At 35.5% G+C, this 15,201-nt stretch overlaps 1 protein-coding gene across 4 annotated transcripts in view; it reads left to right on the top strand.

Annotated features, from left to right (window-relative positions):
- The window catches only part of LOC106462344 (protein phosphatase 1 regulatory inhibitor subunit 16B-like), a 51,734-nt gene that overhangs the window by 8,089 nt on the left and 28,444 nt on the right, over positions 1 to 15,201 (top strand). For all 4 annotated transcript variants that reach the window (XM_022389587.1, XM_013922257.2, XM_022389589.1 and 1 more), the window contains one exon: positions 7,657 to 8,166. In XM_022389587.1, the coding sequence (XP_022245295.1) occupies positions 7,917 to 8,166 (250 nt within the window). In that variant the 5' untranslated portion in view covers positions 7,657 to 7,916. The remainder of the gene's footprint in view (positions 1 to 7,656; positions 8,167 to 15,201) is intronic.

A 15,201-nucleotide genomic window follows, 5' to 3' on the forward strand; every position in this document is an offset into this window, starting at 1 on the left:
CCGGCTGAACAAGCGAGCATGTTAGGTGTGACGGGGATTCGAACCCGCAACCCTCAGATTGCGAGTCGAGCGCCCTAATCACCTGGCCATGCCGGGCCAGTAGGGAGGCAAACATTCCTAAACAAGAAATGTATAAATATAATAATAATAATAATGAAACTTATGTTGTTCCTGTCTGATAAGGTATCGTCTATTCGTGTATCCAAAAATTAAAAGAAATGTTTAAGTTTTATCAATAATATTGCCTTCCATGTTTTTTTTAGCTTTCTTTCCTATGACGTTTAGAAAGAAAAAGAAACAAGCAACAAAATCGTTTCATCTCCTTTGTAGTTTCACTGAGTTGCGTACAACACGTTTTCTTCACAATGAGGAATCTCGAACATTTTGTTTTGGGCTAGAATAATAACTTACTTATATTTTAAACTATTTTAACGTTTATAGAAAGAAAAACTTTATCTTGCAATTAATATCGTCAATGATTTACTAGTGGATCTGCTCTTACAACATTTCTAAAATTTATCAAACCTAAAGTAAGAAATAAAAAAAAACACCAAATTTGATTTCGAAATTTCTGTTACGGATTTACATTTCAAATTAGATTTCCAACTATGTGACACTAAACCTAACGTACAGTTAGCTAATTGTTTAATTATTATTAATAATATTTTTCATTGTTAGCATGAACTATAAATCGTTTAAGCAAGAGGTGAAGATGTTCATTAAGCTTTCATTTTTAATACAGCATCCATTCGAAATCTTCATAGCTAGACCCAGTGATTCTGGGTACTTTATTATGCTAATAAGTACCCACACACACACACACACACACACAACTTAAAAATTATGTAAATTCAAAATAGCTACCATCAGAAGATATTAATTACAAATAATTGTTTGTTTGTTTATAAAGTTGGCGAAAAATTGTACAAGAGCTATCTGGCATAGCTCTCCAGAAAATTGAACCTATAAACTAGAGGTGTGGTATTCTTAGGTTAAGCCTATTTCCGCATTGTGTTAGATATGTCCGCTTTATAACGGTAGAATTGGCAGAATAAAATACGAAGTAACGCTGAACGTAACTAAACTGATTGAGTTTAATTAAACGAAGAAATAAACAGAATGGACACAATGTGCGACACAAAATGACACAGCGTGTGTACATGCTTTTTTTGGATCCTGGATCGTATTTTACTGGATTCGTGAACTGCCCAACTAGATTTCTTTCCTCAAAATGTTTTCCCGTCAACCAACTCACTTGAGATCCCGTGCACTACTGTCCAACTATAACGTTTTTTATTTAACAGGAAATGTCAAGTTTACCCATTGGAGGTAGCGCTACACACGTCACTTGCCATTCTCATTCAACACAGGGGAGACCATGACCTCAAGATATCATTTAAGCTATGGCTGAAGGACACTGGCTGTCGACATTTTTGTAGTACGTGCAGAATTATACCCATTCACAAAACAGTATCATTTCCAATGAATGACAAAGGAACAAAATCAATTAGAATGAAGTCAACTTAATTACTTTCTGGATCACGTGTTATGAGAAAATTGTATAGACTCAAAATAGACGAAATATTATCCATTAAAATAATTAGGTAGAAAATTCGTGGTAATACTTGCATACAACTGGGGGAAGACAACTATTAACGGTCGTTGTTGTTTTCTTAGCGCAAACCTACACAATGAGTTATCTGCACTCTGTTCAATGCAGGGAATCGGACCCCGAATTTTATTATTGTAAGTCTGTAAACTTAATGCTGACCTACTAGGGGACACCACTCATAGAAGTTAAAAGACTGGAACGTTACCAATAAAAAAACATTTTCAGTTATTTAATTAATAATTCAATTCAACGAAATAAAACTTTGTGGCTCAACCAACACAGGTATATCAAAATAATATGTGTGTATAGAGACCAGAAGCATATGCTTATAATTTAAATAAAAATATGGGAATATTTATCTTTGTTTTCCTTGTATGTGTTGGTTGCTTATATGATATGTTCTCCTGTGATTCAACGCTAAATTTCCAGACTTATAATAATTAAATTTGGGTTTTGATTCCCCATGATGTGCAGATAGCCCATTACGTAATTTTGAGGCAAAATAAAAACAAACAAGCTATATGATATACTCAGGTTAACCACACTTTACAAGAAAGATGTTCTAGGTCTCGTACCACCCCTGAAACTAGTTCTTCGAACGTGCTCAAATCTAATAGCTACGATTATGAACTATTGTAAGACATCGCCATTTTCACAGTAATAAGCTTCTACGAAGGATGGAGAGATCAGTCTTAGACCACAAGTATTAACAAACTTTCCATGTATCTTTTACTATAGGTAGATAGACTTTACCGAAACCACGTATAAGCAGAACAAAGGCACAAAATCCATTGGAGTTGTAACTAGGGGCTTGACAGGTTTTTTATCAAATGAAATTTTTATGATTCCTGTTTCTTCAGCCAACTTTTTCTTGACCAGCTGTTGATTCTTTTGTGTGGCTAGAAGCTCGTGAAACATTCTCAACTTCAAATACTTGTTTAATTAATTTTATCAAGAGGAAATATACCCATCTTCATCCAATAGATTTCTGGTTCAGAGGGTTCTCTTTATAACCGCAACTTTCACTTTATGGATAAGAGTGTGATGCCAAATCTTGTTGGTATTAGGCTTTGGAGCCTGTTGTTGTTCTAGATGCTTTTATCATTTTGTGAGTGAATTTTCCCACTTTTATGGAGAATTGGAAGACTAATTTCTTCGACAGTTAGTGTCCTTTGGTTCGACATGGTTCAGTGTCCTCTCCACATGAATATTTCTCTTCAGAAAGAGTGTTAAAATATCTGTATTCACCATTTTATCATCCCAAGCAAATTTTCGTTCTCACTTCGAGCAAGTGTCGGTATTTTGAAGTTAACTATGGATTCTATTTTATTTTTACCAGAATAATCCCACTCTTCACACCAGTATTACAGCAGTTTCTAACATTTGGGGCTTCTCTTAGATTATTTGGTAAAAATAAATAATGCAGTGTCTAAACCACTTAATGATAACTAAAGCATTTAAAATCTCAGAGTACAAATTCTACATCTTGTACATATTCTATGTAAATAATGGTAATTTCAACAACAAATAACGCTTCAACAGAGAATTCACTTGTTTGCCAATTTTCTCGTACGTTGTTTTTCTCGTATTTCTAATATTTTTTTGAAAACGCAAAGTTAAAATTTAAAGCGTTGAACTTGCCAACTAGCTGACTCAATAATCAATCAACAATCTCTACAACCTAATCTCGCCTAACTTACAGTTTTATACTTTAAAAACATTTCCTAAGCTTTTAAGGAAATTCCAGACGTTAATTCACATGACGTTAACACGGTTGCGGTCTAGTGATTAGCGAGCCTGGTTTGTGTATTCCGAGGATTCGTGGTTCGCAACCCGTTTTCGCAGAAACATACTCCGCGTTTTAGGATGCAAAATAATATATAATATAAACTACTTACATGAAAAATATTTCATAATATCAGCAGATAAAGTAGTCAACAACTTAATTTTTTGTTGTTGCAAAAGTGCTATACTATTACATTTTGTAAGGAACTCGATTACAATATTAAAAAAGTTGTAACTTTCAGGTAATTCTGTTTACACTTATGTTAAAAACAATGCCAACAACATCATCAAACAACGTAATAAAATTTTAACATCATTTGAAGTTGACACAAATACGAACAATTATGTAGTATCCAAGTTATTATGGATTCCTAATCTTAAACAGTCACCCTATTATTACACATTCAGAGATGTAGCCAAAAAAAGCCATTAACCCATTTTGATAAGTAAAGATTTTGTGTACATCGAAGAACATCTGAAGAAATTTTTGTAGAGACCGGTATTATTACAGGATCTCTGCATCCCCCAGTGACACAGCGGTATTTCTGCGGACTTACAACGCTATAAACCGGGTTTCGATGCCCGTGGTGGGCAGAGCACAGATAGCCCATTGTGTAGCTTTGTGTTTAATTACAAACAAGCAAGCAAGCAAGGATCTCTGCATCCCCCAGTGACACAGCGGTATTTCTGCGGACTTACAACGCTATAAACCGGGTTTCGATGCCCGTGGCGGGCAGAGTACAGATAGCCCATTGTGTAGCTTTGTGTTTAATTACAAACAAGCAAGCAAGCAAGGATCTCTGCATCCCCCAGTGGCACAGCGGTATGTCTGCGGACTTACAACGCTATAAACCGGGTTTCGATGCCCGCGGTGGGCAGAGCACAGATAGCCCATTGTGTAGCTTTGTGTTTAATTACAAACAATCAAGCAAGCAAGGATCTCTGCATCCCCCAGTGGCACAGCGGTATTTCTGCGGACTTACAACGCTATAAACCGGGTTTCGATGCCCGTGGTGGGCAGAGCACAGATAGCCCATTGTGTAGCTTTGTGCTTAATTCCAAGCAAGCAAGCAAGCAAGCAAGGATCTCTCCGTCAACCAGAGGCGTCTCAATGGCAGGGATTAAATGTAAAAGTCCAGGATTTATCCGATTTTTGGTGAAATATAGCATACGACGAGATATAACGATAAAAATTTAAAGTTTCGAAATCTAACAAAAATTGATCAAATTTTGACTAGTCACATAATCAGAAGAAACCCCGTAGTTAATGACACTACTTCATGTGCAACTTCTTTTTTTCCCCTCTTCGTTGCATCTATTTCAGCCCAACAGATCTTCAACTGGTGGCTCCAAGCCCCCCTGACCGTGACTCGAACTTTTCTACTCTTTGTCATGACATTATCATTCACTGTTATTCCCTCAATTGTCTGCACGTGCAAGGTTCTGAGATGTTCAACTTGCAACCTGTGAAATAGCTGTAGGTGCGATTTCGGTTAACTTTTGACAGTCCTTGTTGAGGCAAATCCATCTATTAAGATACGGTGGCGGCACTCAAAATGGATTTGGTTGTGACAAGGATAGTAGATCAAGGTCTCCAACATCAAACAATTAATGAAGAAAGATAGATTTGAGAATAATAATAATAATATAACGTGTGTCACTGTTGCTGGTAGGGTAGCGCGGCCATTATGAAACTATGTATTTTTGACTGAAATATGTTACCATCATATGGATTTCATATTTCGATACATCAGATTCATGACGTTTTAATAACTAAGCAATGCTTTTATGAAACAGTTGTTGAAATTTAGTCAACTTACTGGACGCTTGATTAGCTTACTGGTCTTCAAACCTAGCCTCTGGTACTTATCCACTGATATTACATTAACCTGTGCACCTGTATAAAGTTTACATTTTTACAGGATTACCATTTACATCAATGTATTCAAACAACTCACTAGAATTAAAACTAGGAGAAATGGCCACAAGAGATCCTACATATAAGTCCCATCAACTATATGTACAGCGTTTTACAATTTTAACGTTCTTGTTCATATGCTGGGCACTGTGCCACAACCTTTACATTTGTATAGGTACCCTTCCAGAAGCTAGTTCCCCTTTTGCAACGTCTGACTTCTATTTTTTTGTACGATGCATTACACGATTCTCCATACTGTAGGAAGATATGTCACCCTGCAAGAAGAAGGTCATTGTGTGACATTTAATTAACCCTAACTTAGAAATGTCTCCTTCCTGACGCTACTAATCTTTTTCATAGTTTGATCTCTACTTTTTATACAACTCACTCTATCTGAGTTACTTGGTTTTCAACTCATATTGCTAGAAACCGCATTTCTTATGCTGCCTGTAGAGAAACACGCACCTTCTCGACATCATAAGCAACTCTTTCACGAACCTCCAGATTTTTAACTTGTATTTGTGAAATTTCCACAACTCGGTGTATATTTAAAGCTTTTTTAATGTTCCCTTTGAAGGTGTTCATCTAACAATAATGAACCTATTCTGTCACGTATTAAACTCTCTTGCAGATTACCACATTTATAATTACGTGTTTAATTTCGATCACAAGCTCATCAGTAATATTACTTTTATGTTGATTTATCTTAAAGAAAGAATGTAAACTACACTTTGCTTCAAACTTCTCTAAGGCCGGTAATAGTCTTTCTTTGTCTGCAGGATTTGCAAACTCTAACGTGTTGTAAACCTCTAAAGCTTCTCACACATGCCCACACCCACTACGTAGAGTAATACGAAGCTTGTAATTTATTTGCATTCACTTCCGTTTCTGTCAAATGCAATAAAACGTTTTACTTCTATCGCCGAAAGTTTGAGAAACTATAAGCTTGGCGGAGGACGTAATTAATCCATTTGTAAATTCACTTGAGTTAAATAAAATACTTGAGAAGAAGAGATTTCACTTCTGGTACATGTTACATTTTTTTCAAGTTAGGTAAGACAGCGTAACTTACACATTGTCAAAAACCTCTGATTTATTCAGTTAGTTCAATACATATACATAACTAATTATAGATGGCAGTAGTAGTTTCTACTAAATAGTTAGTGCTGCCATCATTATTAAGCGCAATATACGGCAGTTTTGACAAAAACAAAAACAGCAACTGTTCGTGGAAATTACCAATATGTATCCTGATCCTGCAGGTAGTCTATAGCGTTATTGGGCTCTACTGTTATTTATCTTCCTTCTTCTGCTGTTTACAGCTTGTAGGAGAAAACAACATGGTACTCAAACGTTACCTAACTCTTTTTTTTTTCCTTTTGCTGTTTGCAGTGCGTAGGAAGAACCAATATGGTGTTTTATCATTTCATTAGCTCCCTTCTTCAATTACTGTTTAATTAAAGGTTGTAGGAAGAAGTAATATGAATCTCCAATGTTACGTTAACTACCTTCTTTAACTGTTTATAACTTACAGGAAGAAGTAACATGAAGATCCAACGTTACGTTAACTACCTTCTTCTCCTGTTTACTGTCTGTAGGAAGAAGTAACATGGAGCTCTAATGTTACGTTAACTACCTTCTTCTCCTGTTTACAGTTTGTAGGAAGAAGTAATATGAGCTCAACTTTACGTTAACTACCTTCTTCTCCTGTTTACTGTCTGTAGGAAGAAGTAATATGTGTTAACGTAACATTAGAGCTTTACTTCTTCCTACAGACAGTAAACAGGAGAAGAAGGTACATGGAGCTCTAATGTTACGTTAACTACCTTCTTCTCTTATTTACTGCGTGTAAGAGGAAGTAACATGGAGCTCCAACATTAAGTCAACTATCTGCTAATGTTTACTGTTTTATTCTATTGTTTACAGCTTGTAGGAAGACGCAAGATGGTTCTCTAATGTTATATCAGTTATTTTCTTTTACTATGTACAGCATGATGATGCTCTAATGTTACGTCAGTTATATTTTTTTACCATGTACAACAAGATGGCGTCCTAATGTTATATTAATAATTTGTGTGACGAAAATACAAGTTATCTATATAGATGAGAACTAAAAAAAGAAACTTATCAACTAATTGATGCAAAGTCAAGAAAAAAGTGGTAAAAATTAGACAATGATATAAATATATGCATGATTAAAGTAAAATCTACATTGATTATAAATGCATTATTGAATATACAATCTATTGATAAACTATCTATTAATATACAACAGGTAGCTGAGTGTAAACCATTTATTTATTTTATATATATACACACATACAGGTTTTTGTTTCCATAGGTACGTCTGCAGAGACAAATGTAAGTGATAAGGACAGGTTTATCACATTTCGGCGTGATACTCCCATTGTATGATTGGTTGCACTCGAGCATGCTCGATTTTTTGTGCCTTTCTCTAGTTTATAATAAGTACTAGAGGTTTGTGAAGTGTGAAACTTGTGATCCGAAGGAAAACGAGATACAGTACATATAAACAGTATTTCCGTGTAAACTTCACTATTTTTAAAAAGGTTTGATATACAGAGAAGAAAGTGACCATAGATGGCGGAACACGAGGAGTTAGTGGCCGAAATGGCTCTCTTCGAAAATATTAGCGCGCATGAAAGAGTTCAACTCGGACGTAAAAGACGGCAACAACAGCTGAAGCGATGGAGTCAAAATGAAAAAGATTTTTATAAAATGAGAAAAAAATCGGAACGCACCCGGAAACCACCTAGTGGCCAACACAACATCCGTTTCGTTCCAAGCGTTATTCTCTTAGAATCGAGTGCAAGAAACGACATCGAAGAAGGTAAGATGTTGATTATTATTATTATGGAAGTAATAAATGAAATGATATAACAAACATTTTTGATATGAAATAATCTAGACATTTCCAACTAAAATCACAGAATATTTATTCAAGTTTATCTGTTTTAGCACAAAGCTACACAATGGGCTATTTATCTGCGCCCTGTCCATCGTGGAAAATCGACCACCAGATTTTAGCATTGTAAGTACGTAAATTACCGCTGACCCATGGGGGCGGGTGAGGGTTGTTGTAGCATAAGATTCCTAGCACATTTCTTGTCTTAGAGAAAAAGTTTCAAAGACATAGAAGTCACCAGAAGGTGTTCTATTTCAATGTTAATTTATTATATACATAGCTTACCACGAATTAAATCGACATCCACACCAGAAATAATGTAATTATATTAATTAAATGACCATGAAACAAAAGGTACAGTATTAAAATGAGTATCTAATGGTTCAACCTTTTGCAATATTTAAGGCAGAAACTCAATTACACATGTATTTACAAAATCTGAGCCTGTGGGGTTGCACCGTACTCCTGACGAAGAACTAGAATTAGGGTATTCCTGGAAATTGATTATTTGGAACGTTTTCGCAGACAATAAAGCCGTTATAGAGATCATATATCGTGATTATAGTGGCCTCGGAAGATAGATAATGCCTTGACCTTCATGTTAATGAAGTAAGCACCAACTATTGCATGAAACACTACCTTGTCTGGTAACTTGGTCGTTAGCAATAAAGATCCCTTTGCAAATCACTAACTGTGATCACCCAACTGACAAAACGGCGTCCACACAATAACAGCCTCACATTGTTGTGGCTTGCAGATGATTTACAAAAGCTCCTAAAAGGATAAATCACCAAGCCCACGTGCGTCCAGTGTCCGAGAATTGTGCAAACCTGAACTCATCGGAAGAAATTGCAGTGTCCTAAAGGCAGAGGGCTGTGATAGCAGTGGTGATGCCTAATGCTGTCGATGTGCTATATTTTCTGGAGTGAGGAGTGATTTCCGCCTGGCTTCTGATTATGGTATTGATGCACACGTGCATCTGTTCTGTAATAGTAGCGGTCGTTTTCCGTGGGTCATCAGTCAACTTTTCCTCACGGCACGGACAGTCCGTTAAGTTGATTGTAAGTGACAAGATTGTCTATAAACTGTTGTTTTCCCCGTATAACTGGACAATGCATTAAGCGCATTGTCACGATATTTACTGTGAACAACAACAATGTAAGTGATCTGGCGAGCTCTCGCTGACACTGACCGTTCTACCACCGTCCAACTATGCGACCTCGTGAAAATACGAATAGTTCCCCAAATCCTTTCGTTCGTAGCATGACTATTTTTATTCCGTAATCTTTAGCGAGCTTTGTTTGTTTCGTAAATTCGTGCAGAGCTGAACAAAAGCCACGTGCGCTAGCAGACCCTGATTGAATTGATAGACTAGAGAACAGGCAGTTAGTCAAGAACACCTATCGCCAACTCCCTGACTCTCGGGTTCACATTCCGGCATGCTAGCTACTTATCCACACTTGACTTATTAATTTAGCTGTACCTGTATCAAAACGTCAGGTTTATTTGCATAACTTCATGGAGATGGTTGATTTGTATTCTTGGGGGGGGGGGAGGTCTATTTATACTTATTGGTAGGCTGTAACTTATATATATATTTGACAGAAATTGAAGAATATTATATTCTATATATTTTAATATGTGTAAATTAACATCTTCCAGCATTAAATAACATAAAATAAATAAATAAAAATAAAACATTAGCGCGAGATTTTCTTTAGTGCAATTTCATTTATTTGTAGAGAACTATGTATTTTTGCGCATCTTCGTTTCACGTTTTAGTATTTGCCGTTATTGGGAATTAATCGTATCATAATGTTTATAATCATAAGTTATAAATATTTTACTCAGTTTCTCTAATCCCTTACAGTATGTCAGACAAATAATAAGTAATCTATAAAATTATTGAATGAATACATTGAAAAAATAAAAATGTAAAATTCAAGGACTTTAAACATTCGATTGTATCACACAAGATGTTTTTAAAAGTTGTTGCTTTCTGCTTTCTTAAAGTTAATGCAAAGCTATACAATGTGTTATCTGTACTCTGTCCACAGCGAGGAATCAAACCTCGGATTTTAGCATTGCAACTCCGTAAACTTACCGCTGCCACATCTGGGAACAATTTTGAAACTGAAATTAGCCATAACTTGGGCGCGTTTTATTTAGCCTTCACCTCTACCAGCTGTAGCCTGTCGTTTTTATGTCTTCCTCTTCTGGAATTAGGGACGGAAGAGACAGCTAAAAGGATAAATGGCGACTATCCCAAAATTTGCGATTGCAGTAAATAGGGAAGAACGTTTATTAAATGAAACATGCAAGTACTTGAAGACAGATCGTTATAACTGAAGCTATGATAATGATAACTGAGGGCATGCACACTTGGGAATAAGTATTATTAACATTGCTGTTTCTACACTAGAGTTGCAATGGTTAGGCTTACCACTTGACATGGCCCTTCGAGTTACGCTAATACTGTCACAATACTTCTTTGCCAGGATAAATCAGCGCCTACTATAACAGGTTGGCAGAAAGAGAAGGAGCGAACATTTTGTTACATTGGTTAGTTTTCAGTTTTAATTGAAGTGTATTAACAGATGGAAGTTGGGAATTATTAATACTTATCCTATTCTTTGAGTTGTTTCACCTAGTGGCTTTGCCAAAAACAAAACAAACAAAAGAAAGAAAGAAAGAAATATGCATCAGTTCAGTTAAGAGATAAATAAGGGTATTTTAATCTATATATTTTTAATGTCGAAGTTTTCTAGTGCTAGTTTGTTGGAATTTTGTTCAAGAAAATATCATGCTCAAAAGAAGAAACCTAATAATTGTAATGTTAAAGATTTTCTAGTAAATCATAAAATTAGGGCTTGAAATTCATCGAATTGTTGAACGATCGGTTCCTTGTTTTGAAAAAGCTGTTTTGTTATTTAAAAAAAAGTGCTACGTAATTATTAGCTGGCATACAAGATTTGAGAGGGGTGTGAATACATCAAGATAGAATTTGATTTAGTTGTTTTAAGCACAAAGCTATACAATGGGTTATCTCTGTTCTGCCCACCAAGGGTATTGAAACCAATTTTCAGCGTCGTAAGGCTATAAATTTACCACTGAGCCACTTGGGGCATCAATATATATATATATATATATATATATACACAATACAATTAGCAGCTGGTATTAGAATTAACACATTCAACATGAACGGCATCTTTAGGCGGCACGTGGACTAAACTTTCAGGTTAGATACTCGTAAGATTTAAGACACAGTTATCCCTAATTTAGAACCACTGAACAGAAGGAGGACGGGTAACCAGTCGGTAGCACCGAATATCTATTATCAACCGAATCAAGTAATTGGCTGTCATATTTCTAACTCTCCCATAGCTGAGAGTGTCCGCGTGCTGAGATGTATGTTACGGCTTGAACCTTTTGACCGGCAGCCCGACACGTTAACCGCTAAACTATGTCCGTCCCAAGCAGTTAGTAACATAAAATAATGCAAGATAAGGTCCCACTACAGCAAACAGAAATAGAGCAAAGTGAAATGAATTCATAATATAAAATAAATGTGATGTTATGATTGAATATGTTATCGCGTCCCCTGGAAATGAAAGTAACAACTAACAATAAGGTGTCTGTTGCGATTAAAATGAAACAGTAGAGAAAGACGATAATGTTTATGCAATAAAGCGTCGTAATTTGAAACAATGTGTAGATAACACAGCATTTTCTTTTATCTTAAACAGCTGAACAAAGCTTTTTATTTATTCCATGTATATTATTTAGATATGTAAAATATAATGTTCGCTCTTGTCATTAATATACCTTTGTGTTGGAATATCTTAATACTAGAATGACTTATCAAATTCTAGAATATTTATAACTAGATTTCTACACTCAACATAAAGCGTTGCCAATGAAACATATTTTTTTAAAAACTATATAGTGCTTGAATCGTCCTTTATTCACCGCAAACAATCTATATGAATATAGTATATATGTGTGGTTGTTTTATAGTAAAGCCACATTGGGGTATCTGCCATGGCCACCGCGGGAATCAAACCTCGGATGATAGTGTTGTAAATCCGTAGACTTACCGCTGTCCCACCCGGGGCACATGAACATAGGTTTTAAAAGGATAAGTCACATTAATGCTATCAATTCATCCTTTTATACTCTTCAGCAAATCTTATATATGGCAAACCGCGATGTCTGTCTTCCGTTTGAAAAGCTGCGCACGCAGGTAAAGCTCAACATTCAAATTGGGATTTGGAGGTTCTCCTCCGGGAAAATGTTTTATAAAAGGAAATGGAATATTTAATTTGAGCATTTCTAAGTACAATTATTACGGTTTTCGTGGAATAACTTAGGTAATAAACAGACACAGAAAAAAATTGAAATTATTCATTGGAGTCCAAAAAGTAATATTCTTCGAACCACTTGCTCCCCCCCCCCCCCCAGCTAAGAGGTTGTGAAATACACTTTTCCTAACTGCCTTGTGACCATGTTAATCATGATTCTGATAACACGTGTACACTGTATAATAGTGAATCAAGTGCGTTATCCTAAACAGAAACATCAGCTTACATAGGCTTCGAATTTACGCCTACTGTGAGTAAACACATTAATAGAAAGAGACTGGTTTTAGGTTTTTAAATTTGCGAAATCAGTCCTTCCTGTGTCCTCGCTAGACCACTCCTTGTGGCATCCCTGATAATGCCACTGAAACAGAGGGTTATTGTTGACAGCTAACAGATAAGTTAATCGACTTCAAACACCACTGTTTGTTTTCTAGTTACCCCACATTTGTTGCCTTTGAATATCGCAGTTGAGTTTTCTGCGTTCAGGAGGTAAAATAATCACATATAGTTATTTATAGGGGAAAAAAATCAAACATGTTAAATCATTTACGTAGACACTTAAATAATTTTGTGAACTTTATTTTTGTAAAATATATAACTATAAAAATGAATAGGAGCTCATTCGTTATCATAATTTATGTCAGATATGAACTTTTATGTAAAATAAAAAAAAAACAGCCAAATTATTTTATCATAAATAATTTTCAAAGGCTCGGTGGGGAAACGATGGCCCTTTCTCGTAGTAGGAAAGTAATACTCGCGAGAACCTATACAGGTTTTTCAGTCACAATTTTTTTTTCTCCAGATTGGACTGAAATCAACAAAGTCATAACCTTAATAAAATATTGAACAAAAACACGAGAACATGGAATCAAATTTGGTTCCAATACTTTTTTTTGTTTCGATTTTTCGCCAAAAGGGACTTTATTCCCAACAAGAAATAAATTCTTGTAACCAAGGAGATTACAACCCTTTCATATCTCGTGTAAGAAGATGTGGTGAATCAAAAAATTAAAGTAAACTTGTGTTTTCATCCCTGATTAAGATGATGTCATTTTAAAATGAGCTCGAAATCTGAATTTCCAAAAATAATAATATAGAATTCACATAGACAAAATCGAGTTAAGCTCAGCTTTGTGTTAATATGGTAGCAATGAAAAACTGCTAAGATAAGAATCACAAACTTATGTATCGATAGTAACAAGTTATTTGAATTTAATCGGGTACTGAGATAAAAGCTAAAAATTGCGAATATTTTAACGTATTACTAAGCTATGAAAGTTCTCTTAGGCGAGACACTGGGATGGGCATAACTTGAAGGTAAAATATAACTTTATCAGGTTCACATATAGATAACTTTTTAAATAAAGTCTCCACATTGTACTGTAGTTACACACAGATATACAAACTACTGAAATTTGAAAACGATGACAATGTTCTCACATCAAAATTAAGCTACCGAAAGTTCTTACTTATAATGAGAGTCAAGAAATGTCAAGACATAATCAGAAAAACAAACAAGAAATGCCAAGACATAATCAGAAAGTGAAGAAATCTTATTCGTTGATTGAGGGATTTTACTTGACGTTAAAGAGTTTGGCAAACGTTCTTAATTTATGTTTAAGCTTTCTATGCTATTTTGAAAATATTTTATACCAGGATGTTTCATGTTCATACAATGTCAACCTTGAATAAATATGTGAAGCACAATAAGCACCATAAGACATTCTTTCTTAATATAGCGACGACACAATTTAAATTGTCAAACTTAAATCAGTATAATACGCACCATAATGCATTCTTTCTTAATATAGCGACACAGTTTCACATGTCAAGTGTAAATCAATATGTGAAGCACAATACGCACCATAAGACATTCTTTTTTTAATATAGCCACACAGTTTCAAGTGTCAAACTTAAATCAGTATGTAAAACATAATACGCACCATAATACACATTTTCTTAATACAGCGACACAGCCGTATGTTAGCGGAATTACGACGCTAGAATCCGGGTTTCGATACCCGTGGTGGGCAGAGCACAGATAGCCCATTGTGTAGCTTTGTGCTTAATTACAAATAAACAGCGACACAGTTTCAGATGTCAAGCGGATTCTAGCGCAGACATACCGCTGTGCCACTGGGGGACAAGAAAAAAAAAGAGTTCACACCAAAATAAATGTTCAAATTTATTATAAACGTTATAATCAATGATATGATACAAACAAATTTTGCGTTTTGCACGGGCATGTTTGCGTATTTTATCACTACTTCCTTTCCTGTAGATGGATCTTCACCAAATTTGGCATGAAGGTTTGTTGGGTCCATGCGGAGATACATATGTTTTGCGGTTTTTACGGGCATGTTTGCGTATATTATCACTACTTCCTCTCCTGTTGATGGATCTTCACCAAATGTGGCATGAAGGTTTGTTGGGTCCATGCGGAGATACATGTGTTTTGCGGTTTTTATGGGCATGTTTGCGTATATTATCACTACTTCCTTTCCTGTTGATGGATCTTCACCAAATTTGGCATGCAGGTTTGCTGGGTCCATGCGGAGATACATGTGTTTTGCGGTTTTTACGGGCATGTTTG

This window comes from Limulus polyphemus, unplaced genomic scaffold, assembly GCF_000517525.1.
Source record: "Limulus polyphemus unplaced genomic scaffold, Limulus_polyphemus-2.1.2 Scaffold1147, whole genome shotgun sequence".
Classification (NCBI taxonomy): Eukaryota; Metazoa; Arthropoda; class Merostomata; order Xiphosura; family Limulidae; genus Limulus; species Limulus polyphemus.